Source organism: Phoca vitulina, unplaced genomic scaffold (genome assembly GCF_004348235.1).
Source record: "Phoca vitulina isolate PV1807 unplaced genomic scaffold, GSC_HSeal_1.0 scaffold41, whole genome shotgun sequence".
Lineage (NCBI taxonomy): Eukaryota > Metazoa > Chordata > Mammalia > Carnivora > Phocidae > Phoca > Phoca vitulina.
Window position 1 is genome coordinate 128042 of NW_022589744.1, and position 23651 is coordinate 151692.

General features: G+C 55.9%; 1 protein-coding gene across 1 annotated transcript in view; it reads left to right on the forward strand.

Annotated features, from left to right (window-relative positions):
- The window catches only part of WNT3 (Wnt family member 3), a 48331-nt gene that overhangs the window by 15888 nt on the left and 8792 nt on the right, over positions 1 to 23651 (forward strand). The window contains exon 2 of the mRNA XM_032429647.1: positions 22139 to 22380. Within this exon, the coding sequence (XP_032285538.1) occupies positions 22139 to 22380 (242 nt within the window). The remainder of the gene's footprint in view (positions 1 to 22138; positions 22381 to 23651) is intronic.

The window sequence follows — 23651 nt, forward strand, 5'->3', positions numbered from 1 at the left end:
GAAGAAAGAAGTGGGTGATGGGCACGTGGTAGAAGTCTGAGACTCAGTGGACCCAGTGCAATGTGGACTCTGGCCTGACCTTGTGTCCTGGTGTCCTGTTCAGCCCAAATACTCACAAAGGCCTCCAGCTCTTGGGAAGGGAAGGATAAATCAAATGTGGAAGCTGTCTGTTTTTACTGGGGTTCCAAGGACTGGTCTGTGTAGGTTTAATAGGGCCCTAGTTAATGGCTTAGACGCTCGCCCTTTCAGTCTCTCTCTCTCTCTCTCAAATAAATAAATCTAAATAAAATAAAATAAAGTTTTCCCAGCTAAGAATGCCTAGACAATATAAATTTCATTTTGCTTATTTTTAACCATTATAAAAATGGTGTTATGCTGAATGAGGTCTTTGCTCCCTCTACATTATGTTTCTAAATTTCAAGCTATGTTGTTGGGTCTTACTGGAGCTCTTTTACTTTCACAGCTGTGTAATAGCCCATCGAGGGAACGTACGACACTTGCCAACTCCTGCTCCTGCCGATGTACCCGTGTCTCAGGGCGCACACGGGGGACAGGAGCTCCTGGGGGTGCCTATTGCAGGCTGTGCGAACGTTCCCCTTTGCGAGCTGACCCCGAGCTTTTCAAAGTTAGGTTGTGCCCATTCCCACTCTCATCTTTGCTCTACACCTTCACTGACACTTGGAATCAACTGACTTCATCTTTCTCAATCTGGCAGCTACAAAATGGGATCTGTGGTCTTCATCTGCAGAGATGGGGCTGTTTTTAAGGTCCCAGTGCTGGGCGAAGTGGAGGCAGGGCAGGGACCCAGGTGTTCATGTCGACACGTAAGACATGCATTTGGAAGAACATATGGCCCATGGCTGGGGTGTCTGGTGGAAATCCCCGACTTTGGCTTTCAGTCCTTCACACTCCTCACATTCTTTGCCTAAGGGCCAGAGGGCATCACTGGCATTTGGTGACGGGGGCAAACTGACTGATGAAGCCTTTTCTTCTCTGCCTCACCTCTCCCTCTGCACCACCTCTCCTCCTTTCTGCTCCTCAGATGCACCCTCCTGGGCTGTGAACCCCTGCCCACTTTCCAGAAACAATGCCACTCCTCCCAGGGAGTCCCACCCCAGCAGCCCCCCCACCCCAGACCAGGGGTCCATGTCCCCCCGGCCCTCTCCTGCCTGAATGACAGCAGTAACATCTCCCAGGTGCCACATCAGGGAAGACCAGAAGGTGACTCTTTCTCCTAAATCTTGATCCAAATGCTGGGGTTCCTTCCTTCTGAAAGAAAAGCTGTGAGCTCCTCAGCACGCCTGGGAAACCAGATGGGGCAGCCATGTCCTGCTGGAATCTCTGTCCTCACAAGCTTGGCCTTGCCCACCCTCCCTCCCCACCCCCCAGAGAGACTCCTCACTTCCTCGGGCTTTTACTATGAAGATAAAGGGGTCTTAGGATCCCTTCCCCGACTGGAAATCTCTTTCCCATTGCTCCTTCACCTGGCCATAACCTTCCCAGGAGTTTTCAAAATCCAGCTCGGAACTGTCATCTTGCTGGGCACTTTCCCAGCCTACCTGCGTTGCTCTTGGCTCTCCTGCGCGCACTGGGGCCAGAGCAGGACTTGGTACGTGGGTGGATGCGCTTCTTACACCAGTCCCAAATAATCCTGCTGAGTTGGGCTTCTGGGGTCAATCAAGTTTGAGAAGTGCCACCTGCTACTTCCAGCCTCTCGGTGTTTATGGTGCTCATTAGCATGTTAGCAACAGCAGCGCGGCAGGGATGACCCTGGTCTTCGTTTGTTTGGTCTGTGTTCCCAGAGTATTTAACTTGGCAGCCCTTTCTCCCCCAATAACAGCCATTACCTATTTGGAAAATGTGATCTAGAGGATTCTCCTGCTCCTTTCATAGGTCAGTGTGTCCTTGTGGTCTTATTCTCAGCAGTCAGGCTGTGATTCCTCCGACTTTTGATTTTTTATTTCATTTTAAAGGTTTTTTTTTTTTTTTTAGATTTTATTTATTTATTTGACAGAGAGAGAGACACAGCGAGAGAGGGAATACAAGCAGGGGGAGTGGGAGAGGGAGAAGCAGGCTTCCCGCTGAGCAGGGAGCCCGATGTGGGGCTCGATCCCAGGACCCTGGGATCGTGACCCGAGCCGAAGGCAGATGCTTAACGACTGAGCCACCCAGGCGCCCCTCATTTTAAAGTTTTTTATTTATTTATTTTAGTAATCTCTACACCCTACGTGGGGCTCAAACTCACGGCCCCAAGATTACGCGTCGCACATTCTTCCAACTGAGCCGGCCAGGCGCCCCCTCCTCTGACTTTTAAAAATCATCCTTTGTGAACTAGTTCAGCCCCGAGTACCCCGTAGCAGAGGGACTTGAATGGAATGAATGCACACTTCCTTGAATGAATGAATGAATGAATGAAAATCAGTCATTCGGTTGGTCATCCAGCTAGATCCCCTCTCCTGGGAAGCAGTCGAAAACGGCCTGGCCATCGTACCCTGGGGCTGCGTCAGACCCTCTCCACAGTGGAATGAATCACTGTCCCACATTAGGTGCCAGTGATTTTCTTCTTAGGCATCTGTCTTGCAGGGACCACGTCACGCTCACCTCTCCATATTCCCATAAGTGGGTACACAGTCCCTGGTTCCTGAATGGCGTCTCTCCTCGGACTCCTTCCCGAGGGATCTAGAACACTGTGGTTAAGCCTGCAGGCTCTGGAGCCCGAGTAGATGTGTCTGTAACTCCCCGGGGAATCTCCGCGCCTTCAGTCTCCCTATCCAAATGGGAGTGATGATCATAGTACCTTCCTTACAAGGTTGTTAGGGGACTCAGTGAGTTAATAATACGTGGGAAGCGCATGAGACGTGCCTGGCACGGGGAATGGGTTGGCCGCTGCTGGCACTCATAACAGGAGGGACCACCAGTCCTTGTACCAGGGACGGTCATGAGACCGATTTACCCACATTGGCTCAACAACTCCTCCCTCCAGTCTCTTTGAAGGAGCGGACAGTTACAGTTTTCCAATCAGGAAGTGGAGTCCTCCCAAACGGACCCGGAGACTGGGCAGCTCCTCTCCCTCCTCACCTACAGTGACCCCACTGAGCACCTGATCAGCTTTTTTATCCTCTGTCCTTCCCCCAAAGATGGCAATCCATGGCACCACATGGGGGGATTTTAAGTGCACGGGGTACCCGAGACAGAGTATAAGTGGGTGAGAACGAGTTCTTGGAGAGGCCTGGGGGTTGCCATCATCTCCGTGGTAGAGCCAGGAACACAAAGCTATTGAGGCAGGACTTCGCCAAAGCACAGGAGAAAAATCACCTGTGAATCAGCAACGCTGCAGAACGGGCAGAGAGAGCCTGGAAGTCGGCTTGGTATCGCCGCCCCATGGCACTGTGCCCGGGGCCCTGTGTGTGCCCAGGAAATGTTTGCAGGCGGGACATCTGTGGTCGCTTTTATCTGGGCAGGTTATCCAGGTGAAAGACAGATGGTTGTAAGAGGGCATCAGGCTTGGGCGCCTGGGTGGCTCAGATGGTTAAGCGTCTGCCTTCGGCTCAGGTCATGATCCCAGGGTCCTGGGATCGAGTCCCACATCGGGCTCCCTGCTCCTTGGGAGCCTGCTTCTCTCTCTCTCTCTGTCTCTCATGAATAAATAAATAAAATCTTTAAAAAAAAAAAAAAAAAAAGAGGGCATCAGGCTTGGGGGGCCATCCCGGACTTTCTGAGGTGAACATGCTGGAATCCCTTTCCGCATGCGCCAGCTGGCCTTCTCAGGCCCCGTAGGCTGACTCCATTCTTCTTCACTTAAGAGGAGGACCCCAGGAGTCAGGGGGTTGACCGTCCTCTTTTCTCCACAGTGGCCAGGGCTTTATTCCAGCACCGTCCCTGGTCTGGCCGTACCACAGAAGAGAGATGTGGGGGTCTTGGGGGAAGGGCTAATTTGGGGACGTGACTGTAGGAGGTTTAAGATGCACACGTCACAGGCTGTTTATCTTGGAGAAGAGAAGGTTGGGGGGCTGCATTCCAGGCAGGGGAGCAGCTACTCTCTCAGCACCTGAGGAGAGGCCACGAGGACCAAAATGGCGGCTCAGAGGGATGGGGTTGAGGTAAATAGATTTCCCATCAAATGTCACGAGGCGAAGACACCCATGAGTGGGAGCAGTCGGCAAGGCTGGCAGAGAGACTGAGAGAAGTGGGGCTGCGAACTTTCCAGCCTGCAAAGACGAGGGAATTCCCAGGAATCTATGGACTGATTGGTCTATCAAAAGCTTGACTAGTGTTGAGAATCGGGTAAGGTGTTAAATTTGGATTTTTCTCTTCTCCATGGTGGCACAGTGTGTTCTGTGAACAGAGGAGAACCAGAATTCTGTGAAGACGTGGAAGAACCCCTACCATGATTGGTTGAGTTCTTTGGCTCCTCAGCCCCATGGGATCCCAACTGAACTCCCAAACTTGGGCTACAGAGCCGGAGGGTGTGAACACTGGGTCTTACTGCCTCCTCTGGGCCTCTGTTTTGTGCCAGACGGACCCCCCAACATTCCTTCCAGCTCTGACACGCTTCTTTCAGGGGGAACAGCCCTCGTCCCCACTTCACTGCCTACAGGATCTAAACTCATCAGCTGGGACCTCAGGCCCTGCCTCCTTCCCTCTTTGCTCCTTGGGTTTTGGCGTTTTTGAGTCACACCAATGTCCCAAAAGTGCCCTTCCTCATCCTTCTCTCTCAGGGCATAAAAATCCACCTCAGAGCATACCCCTCTGAAGTCCTGGGGATTACCTGTCCCCCAATCCCACCCCATGTCGTCTCCTTCACTTGGTCCCCCATCTCCACCAGAACGATTTGTAAGCCAGCTGGTCTCCTTGCTCACGTCCTCTGCTCTTGTGCATGTGACCTACTCATTAGATTATACCCTCCTCCGGGTTAAGGGCCGTGATGGTGTCCTCTGCCCAGTTGAGTGTAGAGCACACAGTGGGTGCCAAATAAATGCATTCTGCTCGAATGATCTTGTTGTCACCAGAGGGTGGGATCTAGACAAGAGTAGCAGACTAGCAACAGCACAGCATTTGGTCAAACCCACCTTCACTTACTGGTCCCCTGTCTGAGGCTCAGCTTCCTTATTTGTCAGGTGGAGACCATGTGTTTCTCTCAGGACTCTTGAGAGAATTAACCAAGTTGCTTGTGTGGGGAAAATGCTTTGCAAACCGGAAGGTGCTGGAACGTGTATCATCTACCCTGAGCCCTCTCGGATGCCTCCTGGGAGAGGTCCTGAATTCACATGTCCCGTCTCACACACACATCCCTCCAGCCCTCAGACAGAGGTCTCCTCCCCATGGGGGGGATGCTTTGAGTGTCAGTCTAGCCCTTCCCGGGATACAGACAAGTAGACCTCGAGTGTGGAAGATCCATGACAACATTCAAAAGAAAAAAGATCAATAGGCAGGGGCCCCAGCGTTTGAGTTTACAGCCCTGTAAATCCCGAGAGCAGCCTGAGTGGCCGGCTCAACCTGAGTCTTTCCTTCCCCTCCTCTTCCAGCTCCCTGCAGACTCCGTCCCAAGAAATGTCTCCCCTTCACTGCTTTATTAGGCATCTTGGTGGCACCATTTCCTAGTGGTGCGACCCCAGGCAAGTGTGCTCAGCCTCTCTGAACTCGTGTTTGTCACCTGTCGAAGGGGGATAATTATAACCTCAGAGAGTTCTTTGGCAAATGAAAAGATATATTCCACGTAACGTGTTTTTCCGTGGCTCCTGGCACGAGCTGGGCTCCATAAACGTGAGCTGTCATTATTCATCCTCATCACCACGCGGAGCGCCCGGGTAAATTTGGTTGCCTCGCTACCTTACTTACAGAATTCAGGAAATTATTTCCTCATGACCTCATTAGGCACTCTCGACCCCAATAAATACACCCTGCATTCTCTTTCTACCATTGGGTATACACCGGGATAAGGCATTCCCCTTTATTTCATTTATTTCATTTCTGATGAAATGATGCTTTGACATTTTCCACGCGTGCCGAAGGCACATTACACACACACATCCTATTTGTAGAGACATTTTTTTTTACTTTACATGTTTGCTATGTGTGTGTGAGTGTGTGTGCATGTGTATGTATGTGTGTGAGTGTGATGTGTGATTTTATCTTTTCTGCCTTACGCGTGTTTCCTCCTGGAAGAAATTCCTACTTTTGTCACGAATGTGACTAGAACAGCAGACTGAGAATACCAAAATTTCCCGTGGCGCCGGCACTTGCGTGGGGATGCACGTGGTCTGGGGGGATGGCAGGGTGTAGGCAGTGAGCAGAGGTGACGCAGCAGGAGGTGAGGACAGAGCCAGAGGAGGGGAGTGAGACCTCTACCCATGGACTCGTGGAGAAAAAGCATTTCCAGGGAGAGATGAGTGCGGAACTCGAACTCCTAGACTATATAGCTGTGGGCATGAACCAAGGAAGGCATGGACCCCCGCCGGGAGAAGGCCTTAGGACCTCGAACCCCAGGAGTGTTTGTTGGTGTCCTGCAGCTCGGCAGAGGAGGTTCGGCTGGCTCACACCATTCACACCACGGCAAGGCTGAGAAAAGTAAGTCGAGCATCAGGAAGAAGGGGAAGTGAGAGCAGGAAACACCAGAGGACAGGGGGACCGAAAGCTTGGAAGGGGGTCACCAGATAAAGCATTAGGCTGTAGGGGGAAGTGATTTCTCTTGAAGTAGACTTCGTATCTTGTCTTTTCGCAGCGTACGTTAGCGTGTGTTTTGTAAGGCACATAAAACCCGAGCGTGGTGGCCGGCCGGCCAGTGGTTTAGACCCAAGTGTGTGTGTATCAGTGGCCGGGCACGCCCAGACACTTTTGACCGAGGTGCTGCTGCTGGGTCAGATAAGGTTTGCTCCCCTCGCTGTGAAGAGGAGATTTGTTGAGAGCGCAGGAGAGGGAGGTTGAGGGAGGGCTCCTTTCACTAGAGGAAGGCAGGCAACACCAGTGGCTGGAAAGAATGGACTAATTCTGGGAGCAAGAGGTGGGGCCCCTGAGGATGGATAGCAGGGAGGGAGGGGAGCACCCCCTCCCACCACCACCCTGGGCGGGCTCTGAGCCTTGTCCGTGACCTAGGACAGTCTGCACCCTGCCTCTTCCCCTTCGCATGGGATGGCACAGAGAAGTGGGGGCACCCGGACCTGTTCAATCTGTTTCTCCGGCGGTGGGGCCCAGGCACCAGCCGCTGTCAGCACCCCCCGGGGCCATCTGACACGCAGCCAGGGTTGAGAAGCAGTGACCCACCCCTCTGAGTGCTGGAGCGTTTAACGAGGTCCTGCAGAGGTCTGTGGTGGCCCCCGGAATACAGCTCTTAACAGGTGCTGAGTAGATGTTTGCAAAGCCCAGGCTGACGCGTGCGGCAAGGAGCCCTTGAGCAGAAAGCCCAGAGGGAGTGAGCGTAAGGAACTGGCGGCAGCACTCAGGCCTGGTGGGTTTGGGGGGGCGCAGAGGAAGATGTTGAGGCTCGCTCTGGCTGCTTCGCCTGCAGATGGGGAATGGGACGAGAGGGAGGGGCAGCCACCGCTTTGAACTTGCGTAGAGCCTCCCTAAACGGAGTGGGCAAGTCCAGGTGCGGCGCAGGGCTGTTCCACCTGCGCATCCTCGGAGCCGTGGGAGGACCCGGCGCCGAGGACGCGCTCCTGGGAATGCGGTGGAAATACCCACCTTGAACGCCAAGGAGCGAGCGGCGGCCCCCCACCCCAGAGCCCAGTGGCTGCGCAGCATCCCCCCCCCCCCCCCCCCCCCCCGCCCCGCCCCGCCCCAGGCCCCTGTCTCCCCCGCCGGCAACAACCCCGCCCGGCCCTGTGCCCTCTGCGGTTCTGGCCAGAAATCCCGATGTGGTGGGAGTTTTTATTGTTATTGTTCCTTCGAAGTTTTATTATGAAAATTGTGAATCCGAAAAACAGACAAAAATAGTACGAGGAGCACACATATGCACACCTCCTAGTTCAACTGTTTCACATTTTGCCGTAGTTGCCCTACCCCTTACCCCCCCCCCAACTACCTCCGCCCCCAGTTTGGCTTGGTTTGCTTTGCTGCACCATTTCAAAGTAAGGATAGTCATCATGACTCTTTTTCAGCCTTGTATTTCCAAAATATAAGGATAACCCTTATGACCATATACCATTATCCCACTTAACAAAATTAATGATTCCTTTTTTTAAAAATTTTATTTATTTATTTGAGAGCGAGAGAGAGAGCATGAGTAGGGTGAGGGGCAGAGCGAGAAGCAGGCTCTCTGCTGAGCAGGGAGCCCATCGTGGGGCTTGATCCCAGGCAGACGCTTAACCCACTGAGCCACCCAAGCGCCCCTAATCATGATTCCTAATGATTCAGATTTCCCCAGTTATCCTCACAATGCCTTCATGGCTAGGATTTTCAAACTAGGCTCCAATTATTTGATTGTTATGTCTCTTAAGTTTATTTTAATCTCAAGCACCGCCCCCCCCCCCAACACACACACTTTTTAAAAATGACAGGAGCTTCTGGGCAGTTTAGTTCTGTAGCTCTGTGTACCGTCTCACATTCTTGTCTGGTTGCTTCCCCGTCGTGTCATTTGGTTTGTTCCTCTGTCCTTCGTCCTTCCTGGCAGCTGACAGTTCTCAAAGCCTGGGGAGATTCAGGTTAAACCTCTTTGACCAGAGAACTTACTACGGGAGACCAGGTACTTCACGTTGCATCATTTCATCCCGTGCTCTTGTCACGCTCTGGGGGAGGTTTTTAACGATCCAGTTTTCTGGACTCCGCCCCAGAAAGTCTGATTCAGCAGGGCTGGCTGTGGCTCCCAGGTGTCTGTATTTTTCAAAACCACCCCCAGCGATCTGGGCGCCGTAGGGCCACGGCCTGTGCCCCAGACTAGCCGCAGACAGCTGATAAATGCTTGTCCCCCTTCTTCTGGAAGGTGGTGAAGTCCTCGAGAGCCCAGCCTTCCCCAGTGTGTGATCGGTGCTGTCGGGGGTGAGGCAGGGCGGGTGGGCATCTGGGCCCCAGCAGGGGAGGAGCGTGGGGCTTCCGGGGGCAGCTCCCTGGCTCAGCTGGGAGATCTTGCAAGACCAGAGGTGCCCCCCGCCACTTCTCTGTGCTCCCAGCGCCCGGCACAGGGCTTGGCCCGGCATACATGTTTGTTAAATGAAGATACACACCAAGCCCATGGCTTGCAGAGGAGCAAGGAGGGCTGCTGTGAGGAGGAATTCCCAGCCAAGTGGTTCTCCTTTCCGTGGTCCCTCCTGGGCTTCTTCCTAGGAGTCAAACAAAGGATTTCTGGATGGTAGAGCCAGCAGCTGCTTAATAAGGCCCAGAGAGCCAGTAGGGCTGTCCCCTGCCCTCAGCTTGGCCTGCTGGTGGACTGCCGGAGCCGAGGAGGTGAGGAGAAATGTCTGGGCTAGTCAGGTGGAGCGCTCCGGGTGCCTGGGGGGAACCAGACACTCTACCTATCATACAAAAATGAATGAAGTAATTCATCCTCTCAAAAAACTCGGTTTTAGTGGAGAAACAGAGTCATTCAGTGGGATGTGTCTAAGGCTCCCCTCGGGTATGTATAAGAACCGGGAAATATCCAGAGGGAGCAGTTCAAACTGGACCATTAGGAAGGGGGTTTTAAAATCAAACCTTGATGGATGAATAGGAGTCCAAAGTGAACAAGAGGGCTAGGCAGGCTCTGTCTTGTCTTTTACTGGAACTGGCTTGAAGGGTAAAGGAGTGTGCGAACCCAGAAAAATCCTGGCCTGGGGACCAGCAGACGTGGCTTCTCAGAGCAAGCAGTCTAACCCTGTAGGGCCCTCATTTCCCCATCTGGAAAATGGGAGACTGACCCCTGCCTTATATAACTCAGGGGCTGGAGGAGAGGGGAAGGGGAGAAGTGTTCCCAGGCTGTAAACAGGAGCTAGAGGTGCAGACATGGTTTAGGAAAAGTTTAAATCAGAATTCTTTTTGGTGGAAGGGGAGGCAGAAGAAACAAATGGCCAAGATCCGGGAGTCACAGGTGTCCAAGCTGAACTCGTCTGCAAGGCCCAGCTCAAAGGTGACCCCTTTGAAGATGCAGACCCACCCGTGTGGTTTCCACCCTCACGCCGTGCTATTCCCGTGGACACCTGCGGGGATGTCTGTCCTGCTCCAGGGTGGGGGCCTCTGAGCAGGATGGAGGCTACGTCTTAACGCACACCAGGCACGTGATGCCCGTGTACTGAATGAAGCCCCCACCCTCGGACGGGGGGCTTCGAGAAGGAACTGCACAGTGTAAGGGAGACAGAGGTCTGGTTGGGGTCACAGGGCCTGGGATGACCCCTGCGCTGCCTCCAGCCAGTGGAGGAACCCTGAACAAGTCACCCTGCTTCTCTAGGCCTTAGTTTCCCCTGAGGGAGTGGACTAATGAATTAGCCCAAGACCCCACCCAGCTTCAACATTCTACGGCCTGGTACCGTGCGTAATAGAATGATGAACGTGTGCGGCTCTTTACAGACTGCTTCTGAAGCCTTCCTCGGGCATCTTATGCCCCTCCCCGCCTCCTCCAAGTAGCCAGAGACCAGCACGAGAACCTCCTCGGGCAGACACTTTTATTCAGCAGGCCTTTAGTAAGCATCTACCTTGTACCAGTGAGCACCCAGAGACACCTGGTCCCACCATGGTTTCTAGAACGCTTTGTGTCTCTCAGGTGGGAAAGACAGGACCCACTGAGGGAACTTTCAGAGGGCCACCCAAAACTGGTAGGCAGGAGTGTTGTGACCCTAGGCTAGTCATTTAATGTCTTTAGGCCTCCGTCGCCTCATCTGTAGAGAGCATGGCAACCCCTTGTGTGTCTGAGAGCAGAGGTTGGGCTACAGCTTTAACTGGGAAGGAGCAGGACGCCACCGAACAAGTATGAGATCATGTGGGCTCAGCCATGAGTCCTGAACTGCGCAGCAAAGCAAGTGGGCCTGGGAGCAGCTTCCCCTCTGGTCCCCTGTGAGCATTCGTCTGCCTGTGGTCTTGGTGCCTCTCGGGGGAACCTCGGGGAGTCTAGGGGTGAGGCCGTGGGCCTGGACCCCTTTCACTTCTCTCTGGGCCAATACCTGCCTGAAGGAGGGTACCCTCAGCTCACTGTGTCCTCTCGGGGTGCTGAGGGAGGACACAGCCCCGAGGAGACCCACGCTGGAGCTGCCAACAGGCCACCAACTCCCCCCCTCCATTCTCCTCACCTTCTCCCCCGCCACCCCCAACTTCTGTCAGGCCCTTCCCCCCTTCATCTTCCCACTTCTCACCCTCCTTTCCTCCTCCCCAGGTCTGACCATCCTGCTCTGAGCCCTGCCTCTCAATTTGGCTGAAGGGGACAATCCCTTTCTCCCACCCTCCTCCCCTTCTCCACTCTGATCAACTCCACTTTCCTATGAAATTGAGAAAAAAAATAAATAAATAAAACCCTCATGCTCACAACACAACCAAAAAACAGGTTTAAACATTTTACAGGTTTCAACATTTTTCAGGCCGCCTTGTCACATCTTATCAGATCAGCCGGGAGCCGCAGGCCAGGCGCTCTGGGAGCTGCTTTGGAGAACAGAAGCTGTAACATTCCAGCTGAGGCTGGCCCGCCTTCCCCTCCCGCCCTCCCTCTTCTCCCCGGAGAAACATCCCACAGGGCTCTGGGACGGGATGGCGGATGGAGCTCGGGCCAGCACCTCCGCCTCCTCCCTCTGACTGGGACTCAGTCTTTGATCCCTTGGCTTGGAGCGTCCACCAGCCACCCCTTCTCTTCCTCCCATGCTTGCCCAGAGCATGGCCCCTCTGGGCTCTCAGGTGGTCTCAGCGCACCTCCTCGGAGGGCCCCACTTGGCCCTGCAAGGGGACCTCTAGAAGGCGGCAGGCAGAGGGCAGTGGTCAAAGTCACTCACTGAATGTAGAAGTGACCACTTGGCCAGTAGGGCCAGCAAGTTGTGTTGGAGAGTTTAGGGAGAGAGAGGAAGGGAGGAAGAGCCTTCTTGGGCTCTCATGGCGAGTCCTCAGTGCTGCCCAATGGGAGGGAATGGCTCTTTACTTTGGCTTCGTGTTTGGGGGATGTGTGGGTTTCCCATCTCTAGTGGTGTAGACAGTTGGCCTGGAATACCCCCTTCCCTCACGTTCACTCCCAGTCTCCCATCTTCCTGTTCCCGCCACACTCACGGTGACCTTGGGCACACACTACAGGGTGATAGGTCCAGAAAAGGCTGACCAACGTCCAAAGGCCCAGATTTCAGCTGAGCCAACCTAAGGGAAAGGCCCAGAATCTGTGTCCCAGGGTGAGAGGGAAGGGCTAGCTTTGCGGCTCCCGGGTAGGAGGAGAAGGGTCAGGCTGGGAGGCGCCACCCATGTGCACAGGGCGGGGCCCCATAGGAGGATGAGGGGATGGGGATGGGATGGGTTGATGGTTTAGTGTGTGTTCAGATCTCTCACCCAGGGAGGAGGGTGGGGACAAGAGTGGAAGGGGGAAAGACCAGAGCAAAGGAAGGCTGTGGTGACTCACTCTGTCCAAGTACGCTGGCCGCGCCTCCGCGGGGACCTCATCAGAAACACCGGGAAAAAGAAGGCAGACGTGGGCACTTGGTGCCTATGTCGCCTAATGAGGCCCAACCGAGCTGCCTCCTGCGGGGTTCTGGGAGAGCCCTCCCCATTTCCTGGCCCGAAGTGTGAGGTCCGTGTGATATGATGTCCCCACCCCCGTGCTGGTGCCCTCCCTCCTCCGCAATCCTGGGGCTCCTCCCTTGGCACGTGGCGTCCAGCGCCCACACCATGAGGCTCCCAGGTTGTCTCACCCTTTACCGTGTGCCCACCAGGGAGGCCTCAAGTGTCATTCAACTGTTAGCTCCAGCACAGATCCCCAAATCTGAATCTCCAGGCTCTGTCTTTTTCCAGCACTGTCTGGACTTGGGTGCCTCATCGGCCCCAAAAACTGTCTTTGTTCCCAAACCTGCTTCACCTCTTAAGTTCCCTTTCTTTACTGACATCATATCCATCTTCCTGATCATCCTGGCTTAAAACCTCGGTCATGCTCTCCTCCTTCCTCCTGTGTCCCCTGTGGCCATCCTTAGTCACCGCTTCCTCACTGCTCCTAATGCCTCTCTCCTGAGACCTGCTGCCACAGGCCCCACTAGCCCAGACGGGCGGTGCCCAGCCCCAGCCACACAAGGGGTTCACCCCAGACCCATGAAACGTGCCCCCCAGGGGTTGTAACGTGCAGCCAAGCCTGACACTCTCCTTAGCATCAACTGTCACACCAGCCTCCCTTTCCCAGCCGTGGGTCACTAGTGCCTACCCCCCGGGGCCCGTTTTGCAGTTAGATTTTGTCTAATAGACTAATATTTCCAAAGCCCAGTTCAGGAGCCTCCAATGGCTGCCCAGGTTGCCTGGATAAAGCTTGGCACTCAGGGCTCCTTTCTCCTCCTGGCTCCTTTATACAGCTCTGGGCTCCAGCAGGGGCTAGAACGGCTGTGGTTCCGTCTCCCACCTCATGCCTGGGGCTTCCCTGCCACCCCAGCGCCCCCCGGGGGAGCCCCCCCAGCCATGCCTTCATGATCACCACTGGCTGAGACCCTCTCGCCTCAGCCTTCCTGGAGGTCTCGGCCCCGACGGTGCGCTCTCTGGCGTGGTGGTAACTTGGGTTGTCGGTTACAAGGGCCTTGGGGACGCTCTGTCCCTTGTTTACGGCAGCCCCGGCACCCAGACCTAGTAGGCGCTGGAAAAATGCTGTGGCTCCATAACTGGACAGATGTGTCCTGCTCTGGGCGCTCCGTTGGTGTGGCTAAGGCCTCTCCATATCCCCAGCACCTGGCACTCTGCCCGATTCCAAGTCATCACTCAAGTGCGTGTTGAGTGAATAGGCGGGGAATGAATCTGTTTACCAAAGGAAGACTTTAACCTGCTCTCCCCCCGGGTGGGCACCTCCAACCATTCCTCATTGCTTATTGCCCTCCCGGGGCCCTCGGCTGCCCGGCTGGCTGGGACTAAGTCAACTTGGGGAGCCCAGCAGGAGGCCTGGGCCTCCGTGGGCTCAGAAGCTCTTCCTTCATTGATTCCTCTCTGGTCTCCGGGTCCCAGCTCAGTGCATGGACCCTTTCTACCCTCCCCATCCCCTTCCCTTCCTATACATAAACGAGGGCTTCCTAGGCTGCTGGAGGCACACGAGAACCAGATGGTCCTTCCTTGATGAAAGGCATCCCTTGCGGCGTCTCTAGGCCTGCTCTGTGGATGGAGGGAGCTCAGGATCCCCTCTGCGCTCGGAAGTGACTCCCTAGCCTTGACCTGCACTGAGATGGGTGCGGGGTTGAATTCGTGCTCAGCACCCATGGGGCCCACACGTGCTCCAGGGAGGATCAGTGGCGGGGTCAGGAGAGATGTAACTTGTGAACCTTGAGTTAGATCTGTCTTGTCTGTCACAAGCTCCCGGCCAAGGCACCAGGGTGAGCCGAGCGTCCTGACCGGGGCCTCCCACATCGGGAGCAGGGATGGCCTTGCCATTCTGGGTTATAGCTCATGTCATTCCAGGAGTTAGATGCGTCTGCCCCTGGCCTGCCCCACTCCGTATGGGCCACTGAACTCGTCAGGCTCCCCTCATGCTGTCCACCAGCCCTGAAGGGCCTCTTGACCTCAATGGAAAGCTAGTAGCCTGCCTTATGTTCCCAAACCAGCACTTGGCTCTTGGACTTCCTGTCCATTTTCAAGGCTTTCCTTCTCCTTCTGGAAGTTTTCGTCTTGTCCCAGGCCAGGGTGGGGCCCCACTGGACCCCGGAGCGGGGAGGGCACCTGTCCAGTACTGCCCAGGAGCCAGCAGGTGGAGCACCAAGCCCTGGGTTATTGTAGGGCTTCTGGAAGCATGGTGGTCACTCTGGAGGAGAGAGAGACACAGATGACCGCAGGGGAAGTGGTTTCTGTCTCCTTCCCTCCCTCTCAACACCCATGGCAGGTGCCCTGTCTGGGGCGGGCAGAGACACTGAGGCTTGCCCTGGGGAAAGGTGAGGACCTTCCTGACTCCAAGAAAGGCACAACTGGGGGAGGCTTGGCCATGGAGCCCACCTGAGACCGGAAGGAAGAGAAGGGGAGACTTTCCTGGGGCTGTGTCCCCGCCCATCTTCCATATGTGACTGTGTAGCTTGGGACCCTCTCCAGGCCTCAGTCTTCCCAACTAGAGAAGGAAGGGATTTGACTAGAGCTGTGGTTCTCAGGTTCCATCCTGCAGAGGGGCCGTGGGTGGGGGCAGAAACTATACTCACAAAGCACTGCCTTCCCTCCCACTCCCCAGCCTCTGGTAACCTCTACTCTACTTCTGTCACGAGGAATTCGCCTATTCTGGTCCCTCACGTAAGTGGGATCCTACAATAGCTGTCCTTTTCTGACTGGCTCTTTTCACTCAGCATCATGTTGTCAAGGTTCATCCATGTTGCAGCAGCAGTCCGAACTTCATTCCTTTTTGTGGCTGGAGAATATTCCACTGAATGGATAGGCCACATTCTGTTGTGCATTCATCGGATGGACACTTGGGGTGTTGGCTGTGGTGAAGACGGCCGTCATGACACCGACAGCCCGGCGTCTCTTTGCGCACCTGCTTTCATTTCTCGTGGGCACGTAGCTGGGACTGGAATTTCTGGATCATGTGGTAATTCTCTGTGTAGCTTTAAGAGAGGAACGGGCCCCTCTTTTTCTCGGTTTTAGGTATGGCAGTGGGGGGAGTTTGTGTATGATTCCACCTGGAAAAAAATAGCTAACACATACAAAACACCCGGAACTGGATGCCTCCCGAGGCCCCTCCGTCTCTAAAATCCTATTATGCCGGGGGGATGGCAGAACCTGGGGGTCGACAGTGCCAGTGTCACCGGCCAGGACACCTTGCACAGGACGCTTGTTAGTGTCCCGCCGTGCGATAGATGTTTAAGTCAAGTTAGCATCTAGGCTGGCCTGCATTCTGTGGTTAGAAGTTTTACCTCTGCCCTAGCTCGCGGCGCGAGCCCACCTTCGGCCCTCTGGAGACAGAGGTGTTGTCGGGGCAGGGGAGGGGGGAGGCCAAGAACCGGGGAGCAGCGGGAGTCCCCCAAGGCCGTGCACATACTGAAGCCCGGCCTCCTTGGGGAGGGAATTTCACTCTGAGAGGTCAACATCGAGGGCCCCACGAGCAGCCTGTTGCCTGCTGGCACCTGCTGCCCATCTGCCCAGCTGTCTGAGTCTGTCCTCAGCCCAGCTGGGCGGTGGGTGGTTGGGGTGGAGGATGAGCTGTCCTCAGGGGAGGTGGAAGGGCCCTCGGGTAGGGCCGGGCCAGGAGCTGGGTATAAATAGCCCCTGCCCAGCTGGGAAGGCCTGGCAGTGCCCTCCGCCCTCCCCCTCACCAGCTGCCGGTGCCAGGCGGGGTCCCTACCTCCCTTGGGAACCTGGCTGTTGTCTGAGGTCCTAACCGTAGGGACTTCCTCAGCGGAACCGAGGAGTCTTGTCCTGTGTGGAGGCGAAGCCTCCGGATGCCTGGATTCCTGGGGAGTGAGGCTAAGGAGCTGCAAGACAGGGGGCATCAGACTGGCCTTTTGGGGAAGGAGGTTCCTTCATTCCTACCTATCACGTGCCTGGCCTTTCAGTAGACCAAGTGTGCCCGTGTGTGTGTGTGTGTGTGTGTGTGTGTGTGTCTGGTGTGGAGCAAAGTGTTGGGGAAACGGGAGGAGGGGCACCCTCTATCCTCAGGGAACTCCCACTCCCACAACCAGATCGAACTGGAAACAAATGAGTCCAGCACTTGGAGATAAGAAGGTTTGAATAGGATGCAGGAAAGACACAGAGGCAGGAGAGGTTACTTCTGTCTGGGAGCCCAGGGAAGTCTTTAGAAAGGAGGCGACCCAGGAGTCCTTTTTTTTTTTAAGATTTTTTTTTTTTTGAGAGCAAGAAGGAGCAGAGGGAGAGGTGGAGGGAGGGGCAGAAGGAGAAAGAGAGGGAGAAGCAGGCTCCCAGTTGAGCAGGGAGCCTGAGGTGGGGCTCGATCCCAGGACCCTGGGATGATGACCTGAGTCAAAGGCAAAGGCTTAACCATCTGAGCCACCCAGGCGCCCTCCAGGAGTCCTGTCTTGAGGACAGGGTAAGATGTTTGCCGGGGGCTGGCAGAGGACAGGCTCTCCGGGAGGAGGGGGCTCAGTCTGCGCAGAGGTGTGGAGGGGTGAGAGGAGGCGGGCGGGCCCAGCACCCGGAGCTGCTTGCACTCTGGGAGGAAGACTGAAGGAGAATGAGGCTCACTGTGTGACCCCCCCCGGGGGAGCATGCACTTCATAGTGGGGACAAGGAGCTGTGGGTGAAATTGATGCATCTGTGGTGGTGGAATTTCAGTCCTGGGCTCTGTGTGGGGAGGAGGCTCAGGGTCAGGGGTGCCAGGCCACGTGTGGGGGAGGGCAGCTATCCCGCAGAAATCAATCCCACAGCCGAGGCCTCATTAGCCCCATCCCCAGCCCGTCGCCCCCATCCCCAGGGGGCCTTGCCCATGACCAGCAGGATGTCCAGATCGGAGCTGAAACCCTTGAATGGAGCATTCTGGGAATGTCCCCTTGCCCTTGCCTTTTGGGTTACCTTTAACACTGAGCCAGGTCACAAATGTCTGCGTCCAGCCACCCCAGTTAGGACTGAGCTGCCAGGGAAGGGGCCGACTTTGCTCTGATCCAAGGCATCCTTCCCAGTGATGGATGGGAAGGGGCTCTGGAAATTCTGACGTGTTCTATCAAGTCAGGAATGGGAGGGCAGGAGGCAGGAGTTTGCTGACAGGACAGGGGACAAAGTGCTGGGGACAGCCCCTAAACACAGGGCTTCCTATGTGCTCGGCGCTTTTTATCATTCCTTCTTCTTATTATGTCTATTTTACAGGTGAGGAAACTGAGGCAGGGAAAGGCTGAGTGAATTGTTTGAGATCAGTAATTAGGAAACAGCAGAGCTGGGTCTCCACCGGGCAGCCTGGCTCTGGGTTGCACACTGGGTTGGCCCCTGGGCAGCAGGGAGGAGCCCGGGTTTGGCCAGAAGGGAAAGAACTCATCATCTCTGGGGGCGCCTGGGGGGTTCAGTCGGTGAAGCGTCTGCCTTCGGCTCAGGTCATGATCTCGGGGTCCTGGGATCAAGCCCCGTGTCGGGCTCCCTGCTTAGTGGGGAGTCTGCTTCTCCCTCTGCTCCTGTTCCTGCTCTCTCTCTCTCTCTCAAATAAATAAATAAAAAATCTTTAAAAGAAAAAAAAAAGAACTCATCATCTCTGCGGCCCAGAGTTGTTTTCAGAGGGCGTCATACTCGGAGTCTGACAAACCCAGCGTGGAATTCTGGCTCAGCCACTTCCCTGTGTAAGCTGCCCAGCTTCTCTGTGCCTCGGTTTCCCCCTCTGTAAAATGGGGGCGGCAACGCCCACCCCCCGGAGCTGTTGTGAAGATCTAATGACGTGATGTATGTGACGTGCCAGGCACAGACGTGCGGAAGAAACGGGCGCCGTCGTGATGGCTGGCATTGCATGTGACCGCGGAGGGCAAGACAGAATGTGCTTGGGCTGGAGGAGAGACCACAGTCATCCAGTAGGAAGGACTTGGTGTCCTTCAGAGGCCTCTCCCTGCTGGGGGAAGTTTGGGGAGCAACTCTGGCCTCTGTGGCCAGCCGGTGCCAGGGGCTCGGGGGTTCTGCCGGGCTGGGGAGGCCCCCCTTGGACCCCGGGGAAGGGAGCTGGTGAAACCAGGGAGCGGAGCCCCTTTGGAGGGCGGGGACGAGAAGTGGTGTCGCCAAGTGGAAATGAAGAGCCAGCAGGGGCGTCCCCACTCCTTGGTGTCCCTTCTCTGCTGTGGCCGGCGGCCCGACGTGGCTCCGTGGTTCTGGCTGTGCAGCCGTGGGCAAGCCGCTTCTCTCTTTGGGCCGCTCGCTTGTTCATCTGTATAAATGGGCTTCGCGTTCTCTTAGGGCTCCTCTCATAGGTTCTAATTCTAGTCCGGGACTCAGCTTGGCTTGAGGGGGCCTGGGCCTGCCGAGGGGCTAGGAGAGAGCTAGGAAGGAGGAAAGTGATGGAGGATGCCCATCTCTGGGCAAAAGGAGGCTGGAGACTTGGGGCACTCGGGGCCTTGGCTGGTGAGCAGACCAATAATGGGGGGGTGACATGGGAACATGGGCAGGGCCCCTGGTGCCAGAAGTGACTGTTGGGCAGACCGGCCCAGATCAGAGTGTGTCGGGGGGACAGGAGGCCAAGCTGATGGCAAGCGTGGCCACCACAGGGCCAGTCCACACCTCCGGACCCGGGCATGGACCGAGGTGCCTATGATGAGGACACTGGGGAGACTGGCTCTGGCCAAAGGAGAGGGACTCTGAGGCTGGGAAGTGGGTGCCAGGTCTTCCCATGCTGCTCTGGGACAGGCAGGGGCCAGACCAGGGCACGGGGAGGTGGCCAGGAATCACGACCCCATTCAGACCAAATCAAGGTGCGGTTCCGGGAGTGGCAGAGGCCCCCCTATCAGGTCTCAGCTCCCCTCTCCGATTGTCCTCTTCATCTGGGGCTTCAGGTCCTAAATGTCAGAGGAGGAAGTGGGGAAGGCCTGGGCTTCTCCCCAGGGGAGCCTTGCTCCCTCGCCGCCCGCTCGGCGCTGCGCTGACTCTCCACCCCGAGCCCTGGGCCCGGCTCCCGCTGCAGGGATTGTAGAGCTGCTGGGGCGGTGGGCAGGGCAGGGCAGGGCAGGGCTGCAGGTGCGGGTTGAGAACACATGGGGAGGGGCGCCTGGGGGGCTCAGTCGGTTGAGCGTCTGCCTTCAGCTCAGGTCATGATCCCAGGGTCTTGGGATTGAGCCCCATGTCGGGCTCCCTGCTCAGCTGGAAGTCTGCTTCTCCCTCTCCTCCCCACCTGTGCTCTCTCTCTCAAATAATTAAAAATCTTAAAAAAAAAAAAAAAAAGAAAGAAAGAAAAAGAAAAGAGCACATGGGGAGGCAGCCTGAACGGGGAGGGAGGCTCAACTCTGACACTGTGCAGTCCTGCAGACTGGGGCGGGTTACTTAGCTTCCTGGCCTCAGTTTCCTCGTCTAGGAAATGGGATAATAATGATGATAATGAAGTTCCTACCTCATAGACTTGCTGCAACGAGGATTACATAAGGCGAGAGACATGAGTGCTTAGAACTGGCCCAGCATATAATCAGTGATAGATAGTTGAATATCATTATTCTCGTGATAAGCTGTTTATAACCGTAACCAGGGTGGGGGCAGGAGAGAACAGGCTGCAGGGCCCCATCGGGGGCTGTGTGCCATGTGCCCATCAGGGGGCTCTGGGCTGACCCGCTCTATCCCACTCAGGCATGGGATCCACGGTGAGGCTCAGGGCACAGATGGGCCAGGCCTACAGGCAGCCCCTCACGCCACGCCCCTGCCTCAGGCCCCAAGCGGGCATTACCCAGAAGGCAGGCGGCACAGTGGTTTGACCCCCAGGCTCTGGAGTCAGATGGCCTGGGATCCAATGAGCAGCTTCTTAGCAGCTCTGTGGGCTGGGCTGGATGCTCCGTATACAAGGCCACGCCGCCCAAAACAGGGCCGCTGTGAAGGCCCTTCTGTGTCATACAGTTGTTATAAGGAATCCACGAAGCAAACCCAAGGAAAAGGCTCAGCCCGGTGAGCATGCTCTGCTCTGCCACGGGCCGGGCACCAAAAAGCCTTGAACAAGCTAACTTACTTCCTAAACCTCGGCTTCCTCGGCCGGGGGCTGGTGATGTTCTCCAACCTTGGAGAAGTGATCAGAAACGCTACAGGTAAAGCAGCTGGCACGGAGTAAGAGCTGATAAATGGCAGGCATTTAGTTCAGCCCTGTGTCTAGTCCAGGAAGCCTGTGTGTGTGTGTGTGTGTGTGTGTTTTCCCGATCTGCATTTGGGGTCTTCTGGTCCCTCTTCCCAAGGCTTCTGTCATGATTTTGGGTGGGGGACTCGACTGAGGTCACTGCCAGACTGGAGCCTTGGGTCAGTGCTGGATGTGAAGGGGGAGGAGATGGGCCCCCATGCAACCCTTCTTCCAGCTCACATGGTCCCTGATCACAGGGCTGATTGCTACTGGCCTTCGAGTCCACTGAGACCCACAGATCATTTTCTCAGTTTCTCCTGCAAAATGTCATCCCTGCTGTTCCAGTGCTGGGGGAGAGAGGGGACGAACAGCACCTTGGTTTTCTAGTATTTTAAACTCTTGTTCCTCGCTCCCCACAAGACCTTCCCTTCTGTTGACTCTTTATAAAAGCTGAGAGGTTGACAGGATATTGATTGAGAAATGAGGGTTAGAAGAGTAAGGTGACTTGACTAAGGTCATGAGTGTTGGCTGGGAGAGCATGATCTGGGATTTCTCCCTCCTGACATTGAGCTACACTTGTCTTGACACGAAGCCAAGCTCCAGTCTCAGCTGAGAGGGAAGATGGCACTCTAGAAACTTCTAGGAAGCTGCCAAGATGGTCATAGAGGCCCTGGGGGACAAAGGACAGAGGACCTAGTAGAAGCCACCAGTTCCCTGGGGAAGCGCTGGGGGGTTATTGGCTGGGCAGGTAGCGTCCTGGGGAGGAGGCTCAGGGACACTGCCATGGGCAGCGTGTGTGTGTGTGTGTGTGTGTGTGTGTGTGTGTGTGCAAACCTCAGGCACACGTGTACATATGAGTTCCCTGCTGGGACTGGGGCTTCTCTGCTTCTCTACTTCATCTGAGATGGGACTGGGGTCAAGCCAACTCCTGTCACCTCCCTCGCTTTAGGTTTGGGTTATTTCCCATGGGTCACTGGAGTCTCTGTGTGACCCCAGACGCTTAGACTCCCTAGAAGATTGTCCAGCCCAACCGCTTCAGGGCCCATCAGGGCAACTGGCCCAGAGCCTAGGAGGGACTTAACCTGGGCCCCCAAATCCACCTTTCCAGTCCAGGGTTTTTTTCATGGTATTGTGTGGCCCCCAATGCCCCCGTGAGAGGTTTCTGTGGGTCCCCACACTAACGTCCGACATGCCCGCATGTCGGTCTGCCCTTCAAGGGGCAGTGTATTGCTGAGGGCAGGGAGCGCACTCAGGTGCCGGGCTGCCCGAGGCTCTGGGCTCCGGCTGACCCACGGGCCGGCATGGCTCCACCTACCCCAGAGGGTTCACGAGGAAGAAAAAAGGCCCCTGATGGGCCATGTGCCTCCACCCTCTGTCTGCCCGCAGGTCCCTGGCCCTGGGCCAGCAGTACACATCCCTGGGCTCACAGCCCCTGCTCTGCGGCTCCATCCCAGGCCTGGTCCCCAAGCAACTGCGCTTCTGCCGGAATTACATCGAAATCATGCCCAGCGTGGCCGAGGGCGTGAAGCTGGGCATCCAGGAGTGCCAGCACCAGTTCCGGGGCCGCCGCTGGAACTGCACCACCATAGACGACAGCCTGGCCATCTTCGGGCCCGTCCTGGACAAAGGTACTGTCTCTGGGCCGGGTAGCGGGTGGGGGGAGGGCCTGAGGACACAGTGACTCTTCCCCCTTGGGGTGCCTTAGCTCCCAGCCCGGGGTCCCCAGGAGAGGGCCGTAAAGCTGGTCAGGACCCACAGCCTCCACAAAAGTGGGTCAGCTCCCTCTCTGGACCAACCCACACTGTCACCATGGCCGCCACCCCTTCCCAGGTGCTGCTGGGGGCTGAGCAGCCTTGAGATGCTCTGTATCCTGAGATCCTAGGGCAGGACAGGAGGCCATGGCCTTCCTCCCCACCCCCCTCCCAGCTTGCACAGTGTGGGGGGGGGCAGGCTTTGTTGTGGACTTTTGTGACATTTTCCCAACACTGTGTTAAGTGCTATGCAAATCTAGCTTTGGGGGGTGGGGGGTGGAGAGCATCACCACCTCTAGGTCCCTCCCGTATAGAAAATTCTGGAGCTGAGGAAACTGTCAGATGCTGGTGGCATTGCATTGAGAAGATTCTGCTGACCCCCATACCCCTGCACGCTGGATCTGCCCAGACTGTGGAGGGGCTAGAGGGCGAGCCGGCCTCCGGGTAACTTTCCCGCCCTCCTGCAACCTGCCAGTCTAACCGGCTGGTGCCTGAAAGGAATGGCATTCACACAACTTGACCTCAAGCATGACCAGGGGAGAGGGATGAGGGGGGCCACTGCTCCCAAGAAGGGGACTTTGGGGCTGGAGAGTTCTGGGCTGAAGATGGACACCTCTGAGGAATAGCCGTGTCCTGGAATTTAATGACCCCAGCTGGTCTCCTGGGAGCCACCACTCCCTTTCCGCAGCAACTTCAACCCTCCTGACCACCCCCCGGGGTTTTGCCACCCAAACTGGTGAGCCTGGCCCTCCCTTCTTTTACAAGAACTGTATTTATAGCCAGAAGGAAAAGGGATCTGAGAGCAAGGTGGATCTGACGGGGAGGGTGTGGGCGATGGGGGGCACTGACCCCCTACATATTAGTGTGCGGTCCCCCTTTACCTGGGCCTCAGGTATGCTGGGTCTATCTGACCTACAGGCCATTGTCAAGGGACAGAAGAGCAATTAGCGAATCAATGGATGATGATTCTGTTTACTCTTCTATTACCAAAGCTAATTATTCCTTGTTTACATAAAAGGTTTGGCCTCTAATTGGGGCCAAGTGGCGGCGGTTTGCATTTCAAACCTGATCTTGCCCGGTGTGTCAGTCTCACCGCCTTCCGGTGCCCCACCTCGGGCCAGGTAGCGCTTAATCAAACAGCCTGGCGT